Here is a 23,265-nt window from a genome sequence, read left to right on the forward strand (position 1 = left end):
GTGACCGTAAATAGTCATAACAAAAATAAAAAAATGCAGTGAAATGAGAAGGTGTGTCCACACATGTGGCCTGTAATGTGTTTTAAAAAGTAAGATCAGGGTCAATCCATAGAGTAGACCAAAGTATTAGAATACATTCATTCATTCTAGTGGACGTCCATCGCTAAAATGAGTAAGCAACTCGGGTAAGTGAAATAAACCATATTTTGTACTAAACAGCATACGTCATGATTTTTTTTCCATATTAAGAATAAGCCTTTTGTTATCGAACCATTGTTGGATAGCAATACATTTTATTTTGAAATTATATTTGATCTGTTATGTATCGGAATTGGAATGTAAATAAGAGAGATAAACATGACAATGAGCAAAGTTGAGTTTAGTCACTAATTGTGATTTGTTTGATTGTAATTGTGAGTGAGTTAGACCTGCTCAGTGGCCTTGTGGTTAGTGTCCGCCCTGAGATCGGTAGGTTGTGAGTTCAAACCCCGGCCGAGTCATACCAAAGACTATAAAAAAGGGACCCATTACCTCCCTGCTTGGCACTCAGCATCAAGGGTTGGAATTGGGGGTTAAATCACCTAAATGATTCCTGAGCTGGGCCACTGCTGCTGCTCCCTACTCCCCTCACCTCCCAGGGGGTGGAACAAGGGGATGGGTCAAATGCAGCTCTGTATTTTCACCACACCTACTGTGTGTGCGACTATTAGTGGTCTTTAGCATATAACTTTTAAACTAAGGAAACAAAGTGAACCTAAAACGGAACCTTGTGGAACACCGCAATCAACTAACCTTTGACTGGATTGACAACCATTGACAGAAACATAATACCGATTTTGACGATGAGTTTTACCAGAGTGCACTTGAACAAGTCCAACATGATGCAGTTTGTCCAGGAGATAATGGTCAACCATGTTGAAAACTTTTGACAAATCAAATATAAATTGCACCTGTAAGTTGACCAATGTTAGATTCAAAAACAAGTTGAGTTGTAGTTGTAGATAAATTTGGTCAATTGACGAAAAAAACGTGCACAATTACAGGTGATGAAAACTGCTCTAATTATTTAAAACGAATGAGTGTTCACCTTTAAAAAGAGGATAACGAACACAGGAAGACTTGAAACAATGAAATGTGTCTAACCTCCACCCAGTGGCCATAAAGGTGTGCACATGTTCGCCTTCAGTCTGTTGACTTATTGTCTTCCTTCTGTTGGAATTCACCTAACATAAAAAAAATGTGAGTGAGTGAGGAGCAGAAAACCTTGCACACATTTCTAATAAAGTCTGCAACAACATCCATCCATCCATTTCCTACCGCTTATTACCTTCGGGGTCGCGGGGGGCGCTGGAGCCTATCTCAGCTACAATCGGGTGGAAGGCGGGGTACACCCTGGACAAGTCGCCACCTCATCGCAGGGCCAACACAGATAGACAGACAACATTCACACACTAGGGCCAATTTAGTGTTGCCAATCAACCTATCCCCAGGTGCATGTCTTTGGAGGTGGGAGGAAGCCGGAGTACCCGGAGGGAACCCACGCAGTCACGGGGAGAACATGCAAACTCCACACAGAAAGATCCCGACGTACATTTGAAAAATATATTTTAATATAGTTGGCATTTGCTATTTACAAGCCTTGTCAGGGAAATGTGTCCCCGCGGTGACACCAGCAAACGCTGCTGGGAAAGTGGCGACTTCCTGTGACAAGGCATCATGAGGTTCCCCCTCAAGACAGCCATAAAAGTAAATTGGCGTCAAATATTAGCCGGTTTGTCTCAATACCATCAAGAGGGGGGGGGCAGGAAATTGGATCACACGCATGTGCTGTACAATTCATCCAGCAGGCATGCACTGCTGGATGAATACTGATCGCTCGCTCCACTCCACTGCATTCATCACCACCTGACACATAACTCTAACACTGTGAAGCTCTGATGTGGAATGATTTCCTCCGAAAAGTCAAACATACGACACAATTGAGGGCCGGTGGGTCTGCTTTAGTGATGAACGATACAATTCCACACAATGTCAGCTGGGGGAGAGGCTTTAACGGGCATGCCGTTGAAGTAAATTCTGGCTAAACAAATTAAAATTGTGACTTTTCAATATTTGGCGCTTTCTGCTCAGAGGACCTCAGCAGATGTTGAGGACCATACGGCCAAAAAGATTAAATGCCCTCCTGAGAACCCCTGTCTTCTGGTTTATTTATTTAGTCAAAGTTACGGATAAAAGAGCCAACAAATGTCCACTGCAGAGGACGCCGCTTCTAAAGGATATATCATTATAAAGTAACACTTTAGTATGGGGAACATATTCACCATTAATTAGTTGCTTATTAAAGTATCCATCCATCCATTTTCTACCACTTGTCCCTTTTGGGGTGGCGGGGGGTGCTGGAGCCTATCTAAGCTGCATTCGGGCGGAAGGCGGGGTACACCCTGGACAAGTCGCCACCTCATCACAGGGCCAACACAGATAGACAGACAACATTCACACACTAGGGCCAATTTAGTGTTACCAATCAACCTATCCCCAGGTGCATGTCTTTGGAGGTGGGAGGAAGCCGGAGTACCCGGAGGGAACCCACGCAGTCACGGGGAGAACATGCAAACTCCACACAGAAAGATCCCGAGCCCGGGATTGAACCGAGGACTACTCAGGACCTTCGTATTGTGAGGCACATGCACTAACCCCTGTTGCACCGTGCTGCCCGCTTATTAAAGTAACAAAGACTTAATTTAGAGTATTTGGACTCTAGGGGAACATATTAGGGTTAGGGTTACTAATAAGCAATAATTCTGATGTTATTGAGGGAAGACTCTTAGTTAATGGCTTACTGGTTGTATAATAAGGCCATGCAGAATAAGGCATTAATAAGTACTTAAAAGTGACTAATTAAGAGGCAATATGTTACTAATTTGCAAGTTAATAAGCAACTAATTAATGGTGAATATGTTCCCCATACTAAAGTGTTAACCATTATAAGTACAGGATTGCAAACTTATAAATTCAGATCTAAGCACCCACACAACACGAATCCCACACGTGATATTCTTCATGTTGTATTTGGAATGGCTTGTTCTACGAGGACTTTGGAATATGAGGGAGTTGCGAGAAGTGACGTGTCATCCAAGTCAGCGTGGTGGCCCTCGCCGCCTGCTGTCCGTCTGAGTCAACTGGCAGCCCCGAGTGTGCTCCACCGCCACTCTTGGAGACGTTTCCATGGCAACGTTGTTGGTGAGGGTGAACCTGATGGATCCTTTCTTCTGGGTGGGCGGGACAGAAGAATCATGATTAATAAGTTCATTACTTTCACATGCCTTAGGGCTTTCCTGCCAAAGCAAATTTTTTTTTTTTTTTTTTTTAAAGAACCAAACTGTAAGCCTCACAAAATGTATTTTGTCATTCTAATTATTGAGTTGTTAAAGGGGCCTTATGATGAATTTTGTCTCCGATCGTGGGATTTTGGGGTGGTTTTTTTTAACACTCGCTCATTTGTTAGGTGACAGATTGACGGTCATACTTATGTCTGGCATCCCTCACGCTGCGGTTATTCCTTCTCGTTTCATGCCCTTCCACCTGCCGGGATGTCTATAAAACAAATACTTCCCTGTGGATTTGTCCACAACATTTGAGTTTGAGTTTGTGTTCATTTGGAACATGCATGCATACAACATGACACATCACAATTTCCAGTTCCTCAATTCAACATGTTCGAAAAGGAGTAGGAAGAAGCAGAGCTTATTTAATCCTACCCCTTTTCCTTTACATAGCAGTTGCTAAATCTTTTGTTCACTTCCTGTTCTCAATTTGTTCACAATATACTCCATAAGTAATTACAATAAAAATAAATAATAATGAGTGAAGTAAGTTATATTTCATATGGTGAGATAAGTAAGATTATCTAGAAAATGAATGGATGGATGAAATAAATTCTGAATGTTTATCATGGGTCTTCTTTGTACTTTTTGAAAATTTTACACAGGACTGGTTTGGCTACATTCACCACTAAGTGCATGTTGGATGAATGAATCCAATGAAAAAGATATTACGACTTACTAAGAGTATTATTTATATCTAATGGTGGCGTGCGCATAACAACACATGTGCAACATGCAGTGACATAAATGCTGATAAAAAGACAATCGATGGGATAATGAACGAGTAACTGTTGTGGGTGAATCTAGATCATTCTTATTTGCGTTTGTGTCTGAAAGAAACAGCGGTGCGTCTTCAAAACATACATATTTACACTGCAAATTATTTGCCACTTGCCAAGACTAAAAAAATCTCGAAAGTTTCTTAATTTTATAAGCAAGTTACTTATTTTTAGTTAGTTAGTTAGTTTATTATTTCTTCGGTCAGTGGTCAACAAAATAAACAAACAGTTTTACATAAACAAACAGTTCATAAACTGAAAATGTTGCAGATCGAAAGGGTTTAGGCTGAAGTTGAACACTTATTGCGCCTAACCCTATAAATAATGTCAAATACAAGATGAGCTTCCAAAAATTATGAAATTTCCTTTTCACAACATATTATAAATACACATTGTACACAACATAAACACTGTTCAATTATATACACAGTAAAGACATGTGAAATATCCTTGTACACATGTTAAACCTTTGTACCAATTATATACTATATACAAACAATTATACTTCCATTATTATTTATATCCCACATTTAGTTTTTAATTAACAGTGATCCTAGTATTAACTCCTTTGTTGATTAATCATTGACTTTACATCATAACCTTAATTTCCTCATAAATAACTTCTGTCTTTTCGAGTCAAACATTTTTTTAACTATTCGACTAAGATATTTTGGTTTTCCCCACATAGAAAATATTGATTCTGCAACATCCCAAGGATGCTAAATTCCAGAATTCCAAGTTCAATAATGCTTGATTTCAAAATAGAATACTTTTTTTCTAGCTTTAAAGTCCTGCAAATTTCTAGATATACACATCTTAATTTAGGATGTCTTATCAAGTGGAAAGATAATTTCACTAGTTTTTAATTTTTTTTATTTTATATTTTGTCAGCTCTTTTATGCAGTGTAACACTGTATATTTTTACAAGATTTTTTATTTTTTTTGGAGAGAGTGTGGCACAGTTTCATTTGCAACCTAAAAGGAACACAAACCACATATGTGGAAAGCAGGTTATTAAAGTGACTGGAGAAAAACTAACAGCAAAGCAGATCCAATAAAGATCAAAGAACACAAGGAATTGTTTTTAAAGTTGATGAAAATCAACAATGGTCCTTTTAAGTTAAAAAAAAAACAACATTGATGAAAAGGTCAAAACCAGCCTGTCTTTAAAGTTAAAGCAAAAAACATTTTTGGACTCATCATAAAGCTTATTGGGTTCCTTATTGGCCAATAGTCAAAGTGTTGTGGCACTCGGTAGCAGCATTCTTCTTGTTTTCCATAGTTATTTTCTTAGACTTGTTCGCAGAAACAAGTAGTGATGACAAAGGGTTGATGGTACAGGTAATGGTTCTCTGCCATCATAATCATCATCATCAAAAACATCTATAAATGTTTTTTAAAATAATCTTTTTGCAGTCCTACATTTACAACTGTTCAGACGTATGAATGTTCTACATGATGTAGAAGTGGCGTATCATGAAGTTATCCCTGCTTTCTTTTTATGTCACTACTAAATCTCCAGCACTGTCGAGTACGAGCATCACAAGTCCACACTTGCACTCTAACGGAAAAAAAACCATAACTTGTCATTTGTACTTATTATTTCCATTATATACTTTAAAAATTGTGCATTGGAAAAAAATGACATTTAGTTTTTATGCCATATCGCACAATCCTAAGCTAAAAAAAAGCAAAACAGAAGACTATTGTCAAGGTCGCTCACAGAGTTGACCTAACTTGTTAACTGAACACTGCACAATGCTTTGCACACGCTCAAACCTTATCAATATTTATCCAGGAGAAGAATGCAGATTTACCTTGTACACAACTTGATATTTTTGCACCCCACTGAGTCCCAATATCATATTTTCAAAGCTTGTGAATAGTAATGTGCACGATAACCTCAAATGTAGTTGTGTATTCACATACAGTGCATCCGGAAAGTATTCACAGCGCTTCAGTTTTTCCACATTTTGTTATTCCAAAATAGAATAAATTCTCTTTTGTCCTTCAACTTGTACACAATGAGAAAGTTTTTTTTGTTTTGTTTTTTTTTAGAAATGTTTACAATTTTATTCAATCACATGTACATAAGTTATTTACAGCTTTTGCCATGAAGCTCAAAAGTGAGCTCAGGGACATCCTGTTTCAACTGATCATATACACTTTAAGATGATCCCACAGCTTAATTGGAGTCCACCTGTGGTAAATTCAGCTGGTTGGACATGATTTGCATTGAGCAAAGGCTGTGAATACTTGTGATTGTATATATATATTTTTTTAATTTGCTAAAAATCTAAAAAAAAAAACAGTCATTATGGGGTATTGTGTGTAGAATTTTGAGGACAAAAATGAATGTATTCCATTTTGGAATTGGCTAAGCCTGTAACATTACATAATATGGAAAAAGTAAAGCGCTGTGAATACTTTCTGGACGCAATATAGATTGAATGTACTGTAGTAGTACTGTACATGCAGAAGTAGTTCTGTACATGCCCACAGTACATGGTGACATGCTCTACTTATGTGTTACCTGTGACAGGACAGCTGGGACTGGACCCTGGAGATAAAGTAGGCTCCTGCAGGTCTGGCTCTGTCAGATCCATGTTCGCTTTAGCAGTTGGGATGTTGACATAATTGAGGTGGTGCTTAGTGTCCTGCGAGGCAGCTGCTGGAACTTCACTTATAGACTGGAACGTGCCTGTCGGTGAAATACACACAGCTCGTGGAATGCTACTACACTATTGTACAAGAAGGTACTGCACTACTTGTGTGTACCGTTGCCGGTACAACTTTTACTCTTACCGCATGTCGACTTTGGCCTGGCCATGCTCAGTGTGACAGGGGAGGCTGCAACAGAGGACCGATCTACATCCTGACTGCCATGGTGTTCCTCTCTCACACGTCGTAGTATGGAGTCTGCATGTTGATGTTACACATACATGTCACACACACACACACTTCATACTGTCACAGCCACATCACACTGTTGCACGAACACACCTGGTGGATCTGCAGAGGGCCATGGACTTGAAAAGGAGTTGCCAACCTGGGAAGCAAATGTCAAATAGCTTCATTTTCTTATGGTTAAAATATATATTTCTGTGTTCCTCCGCGACCCCGAAAGGGACAAGCGGTAGAAAATGGATGGATGGATGGGCATTAGTACTGCTGACAATTTTCAAGCTAGTGAGGAGAACACACTTTTTATCCTGACAAGTCTCAAAATGTAATCAAGGAAGATGCTGTAGTGCTTCTATTGTTGTCATGGTGACCCCTTCAGTGTTTCTTTACCCAATGGGCCACGAGCGCCCACGAGAGGGCCACCAAACAACATATGTTTATCAGCGGTGGTCCGTATGGGCCACAGTGGTACTTAGTTGTAATACACTTTTTCACCACTTGTGGCAGTAATGACAATATCAAACAAACAGAAGAAGTCTGGCGCTTAAGTCATAGAGAAGTTTCTTAAGTGCAAAAATTATGACTAAAGTGGTAAAGCTGTATTTTATTTGCACTTTAATTTTATTTACAGTTTATATAAGAAACATATATTGATATTATGTATCTATTTAGAATTTATTTTAGCACTGTGTACTTATATGTACTTTTTTTTTTCTTAAATTATGAGTCCCTTTTTAGCAGTATATTTGATTACTATATATATTTTTGTAATCAGCCTGACCCAAGCCTTGAAAATAATCTTTGTGATTAACACATGCTTTCATATCATTTGACAAGGTTTATAAAAGGTTGATTTATATAGGCTAGTAAGGTCTTACTAGCCTATATAAATCTACCATTTATAAATACACATCAGTAGGGTAAATGAACCTCTTCAACATTTGACAAGGTTGTAATCGGTAAGTAGGTTAGATATAATTATTAAATATGACTAAAATCAGGAGTAACAGGCTCCTCCATAGTGGAAAAGTGGTCCCCGAGGTCAAAAAAGGTTAAGAACCCCTGTTCTATAATTCTGGTGGACAAGCCAGGACACTTCTTATGTTGTGTTAACCTGAGCACTGCTAATGTTAGTGCAATGCAAAAAGTAACGCCATCATTACTTTCCCTGTAACTGATTACATTTATGAAGGAGTAACTCCATTTCTAATCATTTACTTTATCTTTTTTTAAAGTAATTTGGCCAACACAGCTTAAAAGTACACTACAGTAGTCAATCGCCACACTGCGCTTCAAATTTTGCGGCTTTACTCTATCGCGGTTTTTCAAAATGTTTATCAAAAAATATTTTCTTTGCCGTTTTGCATTTTACAACATCTATATTATTAGTCAAAAATATGCCTATTTAAGGGAATGTTTTTTTCTTTGAAGTTTGCACATAATTCACAATAAAGACAAGAACACACGTTTTTTTCCCTTTTCTGTGTTCTAAATAGCAAAAAACGGTTAGTACGAAGCGTTTAACAATGTAGGTAATGGGGAGTCATTTATTTCAGTATTTTTTTTAGCCATAGGGCCCATTATGGAACCACGAGCGCCTTATAGAGTATCGCCAAACAAGATCTGTTTTTCAGATGTGGCCTTTATGGGCAACAGCCATATTCAGTTGTGATACACTACAATCTCAAACAAACAGAAGAAGTCTGGAGCTTAAATGTTTCTTAAATGCAGAAATTACAACTAAAGCGATGAAGCTGTATTACCATATTACATAAAAACACAACAAGGCTTTCACAAAGTCTGACATTAGTGGTCGCAAACACAGGAGGTTGTTGTTGACGGAAGTAGTGTGACATCAATGCGCTCAGGAAAGAAGTGGATGTGTCTGTTACTACATTACATCACAGCATCATGTATACAAACCATTTTTAGATTGTTATAACAGCACATTATAGGCTAAAAAGATGATTCCCCATTACCCGCATTGTTAGCCGCCTATTACTAAACTAGCAGGTTTTCTTTTTACTATCGAGAATGCTCAGAGAAAGGGAAAAACGTGTGTTCATCAGCCACAATCCTTATGTGATTGTTGATGATGAACACGCATTTTGGGGCAAAATACCCACAAAAAGGTGCAGCAAGGTAATGTTATGTATTTTTGGCCTAAATTAAGTATTTTCAGATTGGCTAAATGAACTTAAAATAACAAATATAAGGTACTTTGTTGATATTGCACAGCAAATCATTATCAAACAAGTTGCAGTATTTTCACAGGTTAGTGGTTGTTTTTAAAAACTATGTGTGTATGCATGTGCACATATATTACTGTACAGTAAGTCACATACACTAAAATATAGTATAACTTATCTTCCATTATGTCCACTATATTGGCCAAAAGGAGTGTAAATGTGATAATAGGGTTGTTATTTCATGTCTAGAGGGTTCTAACAACTGTAAAGAAAAACATATTTAGAATGTCATAAACAGTATTGTTATGCAGTTTCGATTTATAAATAAGAATTCCTATTAACCGTGATACACTTCACTGTACAATATAAACTATAGCCCCGAAGGAACACTTAATACTTCCTTGAAAGCACAGCACAACTCCACAACTGTCACGGTTTTATTCTCGAAAGCAACTTTACTTGTGACAGACAGTATTGTTTTTGACGTCATGCTGAAGTTGAATAAGTAGCTAAAAATCTTACCTGCATCATTAAACTCTTTGCAGAGCGCCACTGCTCAGGTGTGATGTAGTTATCGAAACCATGAAAGCACTGTGCAAAAACAAGAGTCAAGCGAAGAATAAGTATTAATACTGCGCAGTGTTGGGTTAGTTACTGAAAACCAGTAACTAGTTACAATTACTAGTTACTTTATTTCAAAAGTAACTCAGTTACTAACTCAGTTACTTACACCAAAAAGTAATGCGTTACTGTGAAAAGTAACTATTTAGTTACTTCTTTTTTTCCCCCTTTTTTGAAGGCTCCCATTAATGCCCTTTTAGCCTTCATTTCAGTACTGTTATTGCACTGGAGAATAATACAATCTGTTGATCAACTTGACATGCATTTGCATCACTGAACTCAGAAAGCAATGTGGTCTACATACAACACACAAAGACAAAGATATGTTTCAAAGGGCCAATTTATTTCAGGCCAGAAAAAATTGACAAAACTATTTTAAATAGCTGCAACATAATGGCACTTTAACTTTAACTCTAAGTAGATAGGATCTTTGATCCAAGACACAACTTACATTTAACTAAAATGTTATTTTCTTTGTGCTCGACAAAAGAAAAGTATTGAGAATGTCTCCATGTTAAAAAACTCGACTTCTGGTTTCGCCATGATGTCTTGTTTGTTGTTATGAGAGTAGCGTATGTGTGTGTGTGTGTGTGTGTGTGTGTGTGTGGCCCTTTAAGATATGACAGCATGAGAGGTGAGTGACGTCAGTGAGTGAGTGGGCGAGAGAGGTGAGGGAGCGGCGACAGTGAGTGCGTGTAGGTGCTCTAGCTTGGTGGATGGCTGCGTGCAATAAAGTCACAAAGTTGCAACAAACCGCCGGGCTCGTCATTCACCCTCAGCTGTAAAGACCCTCTTCCGGGTAAAGTGAAGGTTGTTAGACCCGAAGTACGGCTCTGGAGGAACGTCTCCGCTGCGGGAAGGCGTGCTTTCTGTGGGTGGGGGAAAGCACGCCTCTTCTTTTCCACCGGAGCGCTCCAATAAAACACACTCAGATCTTCAGTTTCTAGCCGATACTACATAAAAATAACGTAAAATAACGCAGTAACGCATCATGCAGTAACGGTAACTGAGTTACTGTATATAAAAAAGTAACGCGTTAGATTACTAGTTACCGCCGAAACTAACGGCGTTACAGTAACGCGTTACTTAGTAAGGCGTTAGTCCCAACACTGATACTGCGGCAACTGTTCTCTTTACCCTTAATAAACAAAACATTGGAGAAGTTTGCACTCTTATTTACCAAAAACTAAGTAGTTTCACTATCGCCAGACTGAATTATTGCTACTTCAGAGTGAAGAAAGTAAAAAAAAAAGGCCATTAGTAATTCACTCAACATGGTCACACTCTCGAAGGGTTTCTGCTGGTTTCATCACTACTCATTAACTATCTGACCCCCAGCTGCTGTCAGAGCATATAGACATACACCTTACATACACGCACACGCACTAGATCAGAAATCACAAGACATGCTGCTGTCATTACAAAGCTCTCACAACCCCATCGGAGGACTAATCAATCACAAGGTTAATCTACTTTTCATCCATTCACACTCCAGGAGAGTTTATAAGTCTCCAATGATCCACTCATTGATCAACGATCCACTCGACGTCCATTGCACCGGTCGCCCAGTGGGGGGGGGTGGGGGGTTTCTCATTGTAGCCCATTGGGTTGAGTTTTTCCTTGCCCTGATGTGGGATCTGAGCCGAGGATGTCGTTGTGGCTTGTGCAGCCCTTTGAGACACTTGTGATTTAGGGCTATATAAATAAACTTTGATTGATTGAAGAAAACTAACATGTTTTTGGACTGTGGGAGGAAGCCAGTAGGAACATGCAGGATCCACACAGAAAGGACAGTGCTGGCAGACGTAGAATACATTGTTTTTGTAGTAGAATTGTTTAAAAAAATCAGACAACTAAATAAATAAAAAAAACTTGCTGTTAAGTGAATATTTATGGTGTTGTAGAACATTGAGTTTACCTGTGTTTCTCCCAGCACAAACATCGGCTGAGGGGTAGACGTCTCCCCACTGCCTCCAGGAGGCACTCTCTCACTGCCCCAGGAGAGCGAGCGCTGCATTGAAGTCTGCCGCCCAAGTTTCGATGCTGTTGGGCTTCTGGTCACTCCTTGGTCCTGACTTCCGTGCCCATCAGCACCCTTAACAGCTGACGTGTTCCTCATGGTCCAGTTCTGGAGGAGACTCCTGGGAACATCGTAGCGCGGGCTCGAATTCTGGCACTCATCACTTTGGGAGGCTTGAGAGCTGCACCTAGTGCCACAAAATGGGCCGGTGGCGTGCTGCAGGAAAGGCGAGGCCTGGCAAGGTGAGGGAGGAGGATTTGGGGGAGTAGGAGCAGGCAGACTGGTCATGGAGCCAAACTCCTCTCCCGCTACCTGAGGGGCCATGTCCAGACTTCCTGTGTAGGAAGAGAAGCTCCCTGAGCTCCCGGTCGCTATTCCAATGCCGCTGTCTAACGAGCTCTGACGCCCGCTGTCCAGGAGACCACGAGGATGGGGCTGGGTGGAGGACGCAGTTCGGCATCCCATCACAGCAGCGTAAAGACGGTCATCTGAGCTGGTCAAGGGCCGCAGCGTGGAAGAGCTTGACGCCGTCTCACTGGAGTGGTGCAACTTCGCAAACGGCTCCACCCAGAAAGGAAGCCTGCTCCCGTAGCTTGTGTCCGATTGGCCTGAAGAGGAGCTGGAGATGCTGCTGCGGTCGTCCCCGGCAACAGATGTGCTGCAGCTGTAGGTGGAAGCTGAGGACAAAGTCATAAAAACCTGTTAAGTGATTTATTCATTGATAAAATACTTGTTTCATATTCAGCACGCAAGCTTTAAATGATAAATGTAAGCATATAATCATGGAACGTTGTCACTTGACTGAGAGTATAAAAGCGGCGGGTAAATAAAACATAATTTGTTTTACCTCTCAAAGAGAACACATGGCTATTGAGTTGAATTGTGGATATAATGATGTGGACAGAATACAAATGTACCTGTGCTGCTTGCTAGGCTGCAAGTCGACAGCATGCTGAGTCTTTTCTCCAGCTCTGAAGTCTCCTGCTTGATCCGATTTTCTGTTGATGCTGGCTCAGTGCTGAGAGTCTCTGTTTTTGCATCGACACAGAGGAGAACACATGACTTATGAAATTGTGAACAATATGGACAAACAAAGCGGATTAAAGCTACAGCGGACGTTACACCATTAAATTGTTAGCCGTGTTACCTCAGAGACAAAAGTCACAACTAACAACCCATTTTATTTTTATTGCCCAAAACCAACGTTTCTTACCCGTTACCCGTTTTTGTGTATTTGGGATTCCAGTAATTCCCCAAAATTTGAAATCAAACCAAAAAGGCATGGCGAAGATATTTATTAAACAATCTCCCTTTGTTCAAAACCTGCTCCAAAAGAGCTGTTGTGAATTTGAGGCTTTAAACGTACTTTGCTTTAGTTACATCAGCCAATATCTCCATATATGGTAGAGGTTTACCCGCTGAGCTTTGCGCAAGTCAGCCATTTTTATTCAGTTGAAGTCCAAAGTTGTAGTCAGTAAGTTCCTTCTTTTTCCTCTATCCTATTGTTGTGGGACACACTGGCTCGTGCATGCACATGCATGCTAAAATATTCAGCCGCTGCCATTTCTAATAAAAAGTATGATATACAGTACAGGCCAAAAGTTTGGACATACCTTCTCATTCAATGCATTTTCTTTATTTTCATGACTATTTACATTGTAGATTGTCACTGAAGGCATCAAAACTATGAATGAATACATGTGGAGTTATGTACTTAACAAAAAAAGGTGAAATAACTAAAAATATGTTTTATATTCTAGTTTCTTCAAAATAGCCACCCTTTGCTCCGATTACTGTTTTGCACACTCTTGGCATTCTGTCGATGAGCTTTAAGAGGTAGTCACCTGAAAGGGTTTTCACTTCACAAGTGTCATAGTTTTGATGCCTTCAGTGACAATCTACAATGTAAATAGTCATGAAAATAAAGAAAATGCATTGAAATGAGAAGGTGTGTCCAAACTTTTGGCCTGTACTGTACTTCCAACAAATATCTGTCAGTCCACTCAATTTGGAAGTGCTAAAAACTAAAACATGGCTGACGAGAAGAACACAGTCTATATGGAGGCTTGTAAATATAGCCGCCCACAAAACGGCGCATTCTGAAGAGACAGTCAAAAAGCGCCTTGAAGATAGTCCGTAAAACAAAATGTATGCAAAATTTTGACCAAAGCACCATGATTACATGTTATGTCGGTCACATGAAAGTGTTTTAAACGTAGAAAAAAAATCATAACATGACCCCTTTAATGGTGGTGACGTAATGGTGGAATGTGTGACACATTTGCAAAAAGTAAGTAAAAAAGTGGGTAAAAAACAGATCGTAATGTTTAGAACTAGGGCTGCACCATTAATGGACATCGAGGTTTAAAGCAGTCCGATTACGTGACCAAGAGGCTGAGGGTTTGGTTGTTTTTTATTCCGCCGTCACAAGTCTTTCAATGACAGACATGTTAAAGCCAATCAGAATTGATGAGCCTCGCGGCACTTTGTTTCTCGCTTCAAACGGGTAGAAAGATGACTCACGTGATGGCGATAAACAAAAAGTCAACGTCCGACATAGTTAAAGTTAAAGTACCAATGTTAGTCACACACACACTAGGCGTGGTGAGATTATCCTTTGCATTCGACCCATCACCCTCACCCCCTGGGAGGTGAGGGGAGCAGTGAGCAGCAGCGGTGGCCGCACCCGGGAATCATCTTCCAGCTGAGAAAAAATAATGCACTTTAAGATGTTCAATATTTTTTTAAGTTACATTTTTACTTACAGAAATTAAAGTTAATTTCATTTTTTTGTTTGTTTATTTATTTAGGATAAAAAAGTTATTTACCTTTCAATTACAGTACAATGATTAACAATTTTACAGTAAAGAGAAATAAATTTACATCCTTTTAAATGGTTACGGTACTTTCATTTTATGTATAAAATATAAAAATCGCAAATCAAATTGCAATTGTGCAGCCCTATTTAGAGCTACAAATTAAATGTTCTCTGCAGCAGACCAGCTGTGTTATAATGTGTTTATGACTGAGGGCAAACAGATAGCAGCAAATTGATTTGTGGCGGTGCAAATTCAAGAGTGGCTGGCTGCCACATTCATAATGAATATATGGAAAACACTTATGTTATAAAAATACACTTTAAGTGCCAGTAAGCTCTTCCTAACACATTCCCCAAAACAACACAAAGGTGTGCCAATGTGAGTTACTTTTCATGTATAATTTGGAAAGCATCTTCACATTTTTGTACGTCAAAAATATTAGCATAATATTGTCCAATCATTATAGCTGAGATGTGCCTAAATAACCTCATGTCGGTCCACTAAACTAAATTCCAATCTAAAAAAAGACCAAAGGAAATGTATCAAGTACCGATCTTGGTGCGTGTTGAGAGTATTTACTATGCTGGTCATTCCAAGAGGCTTTTAAATCTAACATGCCAGAAATAAGTCTACAGTATCATCTTTTATAACAATAACTGATAGTAAATCACTGCTAACAAAAGATTGAATTCATGTTTGTACAAAATGGATAATTCTCATTATGAACTCAGAATAAAGTTAACCTGAGCATGTGCATTTGTTGGCCCCCCAAAAAATGTGATTGAACCCCCCACGAAATGATATTTGTACGTTTTCTTCATGGTAGTTTATGGTAGAACACTCTGACCCACTGTAGATTGTTCAGTGTGTGTGTCTAAGTGACAACAATCCAATCCTTGGATGTGTGCCTGTGTTCTGTAACAGCTAATGCCTAACATGCTGAAGCCAAGTTTCTTCACTACAGTACGAAAGGTGTCAGCTAACATCCTTCCTAACATTGCTAGTCTATGCTAATTATAACAGCAGTGAATGCTGTGAGGCCCCCGCGGTAGACGACCTTTATTTTTTACTTAAGTTCGGGTAGTAAAATGTGAAAACAGCTCACGCTGGTAGTTAGGTTGAAAAGTACACCACATACTGTATCTGGTACACCTACAGTACACAATCTGATAAAATATAATGCAATAATAAAACATATATGATAATATATGGTATGAATAAAATGTTTTGCCTTCATAATAATGCACAAATTTATTGAAGTAGTCAGAGCGATAACAAACCATAACCATGTTTTTATTGTGGGGGCAATTTGCTGCTTTTATACCTAATTTAACCATATAAAATGGGCAAAACATTAGCATTATTTATGTTGGCAAAACATAAAAAATTTAGATAAATAACAAATATAACAGAAAATAATAATAATGAAAGCTGCAAGCAGCGCTGAACAGACCCTCGCCCACCTTGTACACTAGGGGTAGGGAACCTTTGGCTCTTGATGACTGCATCTCTGGCTCGCAGATGAATCTTAGTGCCTTTAAACATTCTCATGTATTTTGATTAATCCATCCATTCTTTACCGCTTGAGTTAAGGCTAACTAAGCGTGTTGTGAGGTCAAGAACTTAACTCCTTAAATCATGTTATGTATATTGAATATATAGTTTATAGTAGTGTATCCAGATTGGAAATTTTTCACTTCCGATACCATACCAATATTGGAACCTTGGCCCATACTGATATTAATCCAAAACGATATCAATACAAATCATAGTACATATTTAAAGGCCTACTGAAATTATTTTTTTTTATTTAAACGGGGATAGCAGATCCATTCTATGTGTCATACTTGATCATTTCGCGATATTGCCATATTTTTGCTGAAAGGATTTAGTATAGAACAACGACGATAAAGTTCGCAACTTTTGGTCTCTGATAAAAAAAAGCCTTGCCGCTACCGGAAGTAGCGTGACGTAGTCAGTTGTTCACCTCCTCATATTTTCCTATTGTTTTCAACGCAGCTAGAGCAATTCGGACCGAGAAAGCGACGATTACCCCATTAATTTGAGCGAGGATGAAAGATTTGTGGATGAGGAACGTTAGAGTGACAGACTAGAATGCAGTGGAAGACATATCTTTCTTCGCTCTGACCGTAACCTAGGTACAAGCTGGCTCATTGGATTCCACACTCTCTCCTTTTTCTATTGTGGATCACGGATTTGTATTTTAAACCACCTCGAATACTATATCCTCTTGAAAATGAGAGTCCAGAACGCGAAATGGACATTCACAGTGACTTTTATCTCCACGACAATACATCGGCGAAGCTCTTTAGCTACTGAGCTAACATGATAGCATCTGGCTCAAATGCAGATAGAAACAAAATAAATAAATCCCTGACTGGAAGGATAGACAGAAGATCAACAATACTATTAAACCATGGACATGTAACTACACGGTTAATAATTCTCAGCCTGGCAAAGCTTAACAATGCTGTTGCTAACGACGCTGAAGCTAACTAGCAACTTAGCAACCGGACCTCAAAGAGCTATGATAAAAACATTAGCGCTCCACCTACGCCAGCCAGCCCTCATCTGCTCATCAACACCCGTGCTCACCTGCGTTCCAGCGATCGACGGCGCAACGAAGGACTTCACCCGATCACAGATGCGGTTGGCGGCTAGCATCGGCTAGCGCGTCTGCTATCCAAGTAAGTCCTTCTTGTTGTGTTGCTACAGCCAGCCGCTAATACACAGATCCCACCTACAACTTTCTTCTTTGCAATCTCCATTGTTCATTAAACAAATTGCAAAAGATTCACCAACACAGATGTCCAGAATACAGTGGAATTATGAAAACAGAGCTTTTTGTATTGGCCTCAATGGGGGAGCCATACCTCTGTTCTACTGGCTATGTCACGCACATACGTCATATCCAAAGGAGTTTTCAACCGGAAGTTTAGCGGGAAATTTAAAATTGCACTTTATAAGTTAACCCGGCCGTATTGGCATGTGTTGCAATGTTAAGATTTCATCATTGATATATAAACTATAAGACTGCGTGGTCGGTAGTAGTGGGTTTCAGTAGGCCTTTAAGGCTTGATCAAGTGAAATCGATAGTCAGCTGTTTTTAAATTGAAGTAGAGTAGGAACTTGTTTTTAACCGCCACCTTCGTCTAACAATAATTCATTAGGTTAAACTTAGGAAAAATATAATGATCCACAAACGTTTGTTACTAGATACTTTCTAATACGTTTCTGCATGGGTGACTTTGCATATGTAAGTAATATGCAACTAGAAATATTTAATACTTGTTTTTATTGACAAATGCCATGTTTTAGAGCGCAATATTCTTCAATTAAGGACACTTATTTAATGTCTAGCTTGCGTGCTATTGTGTGCTTAGTTAGCTGTTGTGTAGCTGCTATAGTTTCTTGTAGCATATAGCCTACCATGTTTACTTTTTGTAAACGACTTCACTAAAATACAAGAAAAGATAAAACGTATGTCCTTATTAGAGAACATTTTACGGTTAACTTACTTTGCACAATTAAACGCACTGCAGGACTGCTTGTATTAAAGCTTATATCAGAGATTTCAAATGCGAGCCAATATCAGACACCCCAAATATTTACATTAACAATAAACTGGCTCAAGGCCAGAATTGTACAATACTTGATAAGTTGCAATGCTTCAACTGTGAGAAGCTTTTTAATAGCCGATGGTGACGGTGCAGGAGGTCTCTTCCGGTGGTTGTTCACACATATTTGCCACAGTGGAACAAGCATGTCTGTTTCTATAAAAAGGTGATGTCAGATCTTTATTTTACATTCTGGTCACTTCTCAGCTGTCACTACTCCCTCTGTCACCCTGTCACAGTGTCTTAGAAATGCATGTGAACTTTGCAGCACACAACAATCTCACACAAGTCACGCGCAAAGGCTTGACCTAGTAATCATAGGTTGACCCTTTAGGGCTTTTAAGTATGTGGTGTTTCCGTTTGCATGGCACCCGAAACAAATGCAAACACTTAACAGGCAGTAACCGATCATACGTGTGCATGTGAGCGCTCACCTGGCAGGGAAGGCCGCAGCCCATGTGGGACCTTGCTAGGGGTGATGCCACCGACGACACAGTCAAACAGATAACTGATCTGCTCCCCGTCTGAGCAGGACAAGAAGAAAACTCCAGCCCCTGCAGTAAACATGAACAACACAGCACAGAGGAAATGTAAAATTAAAGTATGGTACAAGGCCAAGGAAAGGCCAAACAATTTTCAATTTGCTTCAGAGTGTAGTTCTCTCAGCGGATAGCAAAGGTTACAAAGCCGACCGTATTCTCCCATCAGGCCCTAACGAAGGAGAAAATACCCCAGTGCAGCAAGTGAAAAAGGCATAACCGATTGAAATCCCACATGATGAAAATGTTGAATGTTAAAAATATCATCTTTGGTCTTGTGAAACCTAGGTAGAAAAATACAAAAATATATCTTTGATATGAGCTGAATGACCATTCTGATTACAGTTTCACATATAAGTGGATGTATTTAAGTTATATATTGTTTGTGTTTATTTTTATTTTTTTTAATAAATGGCTATAATGACAATGTAGATGAGGGATTTTTAATCACTGTTATGCTGGAATTCTTATTAATATTGATACTGTTGTTGATATTATTAATTTTTGTTTGACTACTTTGGATTTTTTTGTGTCATGTTTGTGTGTCCTCTCAATTACTCCGTTGATTGCTATTCTGAATGTTGTTGGTTTGGAATTGGAATTGTATTATTGTGTATTATTTTGTTGGATTGATTAAAAATTTAAAAAAATAAAACCTCTATTGTGTTAAGATTTTTAAAAAGCCCCCTGAGCTCAGTTTATATAAAATATTATCAATCAAAGTTTATTTATACAGCCTTTAATCACAAATGTCTCAAAGGGCTGCACATGCCACAACAACATCCTCAGATCCCACATCAGGGCAAGAAAAAACTCAACTCAATGGGATACAATATTAATCGTTATTCATCAATATTTGACTTATCAGCTGGAAGAGAAAGTAAAATCAGTGTAGGCACATAAATGTGTTAAAAGGGCAGTCAAAACTAAGTTAACTCATGTAATTAATCACTAAAAAGTATACCATTAATCATGTACGTACACAGATTAATCACACAAATTATTTTGAGAGGAGTAGAAGGTTAGCTAAAAGGTGGTGGGTTGTTAAATGGTCAGTGATCAGGTCAATGCATAGGTCAGTGCAAAGCTGAGAGGGGAGACTCCATTTGGTGTGCTCACCGGCAAATACAGCCTGACTGGACTTTAGATAAGACAGATACTAAGTTTTGAAAAAATAAATGTTGTACATTTAAGTAAAACAGTGGTTCTCAAAATGTTTTCACCAAATACCACCTCAGAAAACACTTGGCTCTTCAAGCACCACCAAAATGGCCAACATTAAAATAGAGTAACGAAGTAGGCCTTAGTATTTATTAAAAGCTAAGCAGAGGTTTTATTTAACAAGTATATTTAATATTTTGGTCATTTTAACAGTGCACACAGTTTGTATATAGGAAAATAAAACACTATTTTAATCAAGTGATTCTTTGGCGTACCACAAGATATAGCCCGCGTTCCACAGTTTGACAATCACTGAAATAAAACAGTTAAAAATGTTCCTGTATGTATGACAGGGGTCACCAACCTTTTTGAAACCAAGGGCTACTTCTTGGGTACTGATTAATGCGAAGGGCTACCAGTTAGATACACACTTAAATAAATTGCCAGAAGTAGCCAATTTGCTCAATTTACCTTTAACTCTGTTAATATTAATAATTAATGATACTTATCTTTGTGGAAACACTGATCATCTTAATGATTTCTCACAATAAATATATATAGAAACAGATAAATACCAATATGCAACACTTTATTTTTATATTTTCTCTAAGTGCACATTTTTCAAATTGAACATTTTCAAATGATCACTTCTAAGACAGTCTTGTGAAATCACAATATCCCATTTTAACTAGCTAGCCACTAACATTTTTTAACAAATCATGAATTACTTTGCACCATGTTTGTACAAATAATAACTCATGTAAAATACAAAAGTAAACTCTCAAATTTTTAAATCATGTCACACTTTGAACTGGACACCAAATCTGTTATCTGTTTCTTTGTCAGTTAGTGGGAAGCCTGGCATTGCATGCTGTTAACTAGTGTGTTGTACTCTGGTGTATAACTTGACACTGCAACTCTGAGTGAGTCTTGCAGATGTGCATCAGTGAGGCGTGTTCTGTGTTTGTTCTTGATGAAGTTCATGTCAGAAAAGGCTGATTCACAAAGATAAGATTTGTCCTCATTGTTTGCGGAACCTTCTTAATCTTTTGGACATATTTTCACAGCAATCTGGCCTTAAGCTTAATTATGATAAATGTAAAATGTTAAGGATCGGAAATCTAAAGGGAACGTCCTTTCGAATGGAATGCAAAGTGACTGTTTTGTGGACAGATGGACCAGTTAACATACTTGGTGTTGTTGTCCCAGAAAATCTGGAAGATCTAGGCTCAGTAAATTATGATAATCGACTAAGAAAGCTGGACAAAAGTATGCAATTATGGAAAGGGAAATCCCTAACCTTGTATGGTAAAATGTCTATTGCCAACTTGTTAATTATTCCTCAATTTATTTATTAGTTTTTGTCATTACCAGCTCCATCACAAAACTTTTTTAAGATTTATGAGCGGAGGGTCTTCGATTTTGTCTGGAACGGCAAACCAGAAAAGATTAAAAGAAAGGTTTTGTACAAAGAGTATGAATATGGGGGCCTGAAACTTCTCAACCTTAAAGCTATGTGTCTGTCTTTAAAAGCATCAATTGTTCCAAAGATGTATTTAAACATTGAGTGGTACACAAATGTCCTGTTGGACAAAAAACATGTACTGTATCAAAAGAAATTGTATCCTTTTTTACAAGTGATCCCCTCCCAGAGAGTCTGCTGGGAAACATGGCGGGGTTCATAAAGGAAACAATCCACTCATAGTGGTGTTTTCAATTTTATGTGCCAGAAAAAAGAGACGATATTTTGCAGCAGTTAATATGGATGAACTCTAATATTGTAATAGATGGAAAGCCTTTCTTTTGGAAAAATATGTTTGAAAGAGGAATCATTTTTGTCAATGATATTATCAATGAGACTGGTAAAATTATGAAGTATGATGAATTTAGAGCTGTGTATGGTGATGCTTGCTCAAGCTTTTCATTTTATCAACTAACTGGAGTAATTGGGAAAAGATGGAAACAAATAATTAATTATGGAACTACTAAATTATTAGTTTGTAAACCTCTAATAAGAAATTCTAGTTGGCAAAAAGGAACTAAAATAAATAGAAAAATATATAATTTTTATTTAATAAAGAAATCTTTGAAGGCTGCCTCATACAACACAAATGGAAAATGGGAGGACTTTTTTGACTGCCCGTTGCCATGGGATGCCATATTCAAACTAATCTATAAAACCACTATCGATGTTCAAAATCGTTATTTTCAAATTAAAATGATTTATAACTTCTTACCCACAGGGAAAATGTTAAAATTATGGAATATGACAGAGTCAGATGATTGCCGATTTTGTTGTCAGGAGCCTGAATCCACCCTGCATTTGTTTTGGTATTATCATATTGTGTCTTTGTTTTGGGTGGAAGTTGAAAAAATATGTTTAAGGATTGGTTTGTTTATGAAGCTTAATGTGGTTTCTGTTATTTTAGGAGAGTTCATTGACAATCATGATTTAGTCAATTTAATTATAGTACTCAGTAAAAGGTTTATTTTTAAGGCCAAAAACAGATATTCACTTAGTATTACTCTCTTTAAAACATTTATTCAGTATTTTCTAATTGTAGAAAGTTACATGGTTGAAAACGATAATGATGCCAAAAAACATTAAAAAAAAGATGAGAAGTCCTCAAAGGCTTATTTTGAAAGTATAATTATGTTTATAGATTATATGATATCTGTTGTTGTGTTCCCTCATTTGAGTGACCTGGACATAATCTGGACTGTACATAAATGCTTATTTTGAAAATGTAATTTTGTTTATAAATTATATGCAATCTGTTGTGTTCCCTAATTTTTTTCTGTGTACATGAATGAAGGTGTGTGTTGCTGAGTCCGACTTGGACATTATCTGGACTGGGCCTGGTTTAAAAAACCCTTTAAACAAATCTAATTTCATTGACAACCTGGTCTGTTGAAGATAAGGCCCTTTTTTAAAAAATAAAATAAAATAAGATAAATAAATAAAAAAACATTTTCTTGGATAAAAAAGAAAGTAAAACAATATAAAAATAATTACATAAAAAATAGTAATTAATGAAAATGTTAGTGGACCAGCAGCCTATACAATCATGTGTGCTTCAGGGACTGTGTCCCTTGCAGATGTGTTGTCTATGTTGTGTTCAGGGACTGTGTCCCTTGCAGATGTGTTGTCTATGTTGTGAGAACCAGAATATTGGTAGCAGAAAGAAATAACCCCTTTTGTGTGAGTGGGT

At 38.1% G+C, this 23,265-nt stretch overlaps 2 protein-coding genes across 8 annotated transcripts in view; one reads left to right on the forward strand and one right to left on the reverse strand.

The window, feature by feature from the left end:
* Positions 1-23,265, forward strand: part of LOC133639450 (target of Myb1 membrane trafficking protein-like) — an 862,139-nt gene that overhangs the window by 381,932 nt on the left and 456,942 nt on the right. The window lies entirely within an intron of this gene.
* dok7b (docking protein 7b) overlaps positions 1-23,265 on the reverse strand; it is a 44,726-nt gene that overhangs the window by 1,502 nt on the left and 19,959 nt on the right. For 6 of the 7 annotated variants that reach the window (XM_062033649.1, XM_062033647.1, XM_062033645.1 and 3 more), the window contains 8 exons: positions 18,788-18,907; positions 12,814-12,927; positions 11,795-12,573; positions 9,778-9,846; positions 7,166-7,211; positions 6,968-7,081; positions 6,696-6,863; positions 1-3,269 (listed from right to left, as the gene is read on the reverse strand). The exon at positions 1-3,269 is cut by the window's left edge and continues 1,502 nt beyond it. In XM_062033649.1, coding sequence (XP_061889633.1) covers positions 3,085-3,269; positions 6,696-6,863; positions 6,968-7,081; positions 7,166-7,211; positions 9,778-9,846; positions 11,795-12,573; positions 12,814-12,927; positions 18,788-18,907 — 1,595 coding nt within the window. In that variant the 3' untranslated portion in view covers positions 1-3,084. The remainder of the gene's footprint in view (positions 3,270-6,695; positions 6,864-6,967; positions 7,082-7,165; positions 7,212-9,777; positions 9,847-11,794; positions 12,574-12,813; positions 12,928-18,787; positions 18,908-23,265) is intronic. The other variant, XM_062033652.1, reaches the window with a different exon arrangement.

The sequence above is a fragment of the Entelurus aequoreus genome, linkage group LG22 (genome assembly GCF_033978785.1).
Source record: "Entelurus aequoreus isolate RoL-2023_Sb linkage group LG22, RoL_Eaeq_v1.1, whole genome shotgun sequence".
NCBI lineage: Eukaryota > Metazoa > Chordata > Actinopteri > Syngnathiformes > Syngnathidae > Entelurus > Entelurus aequoreus.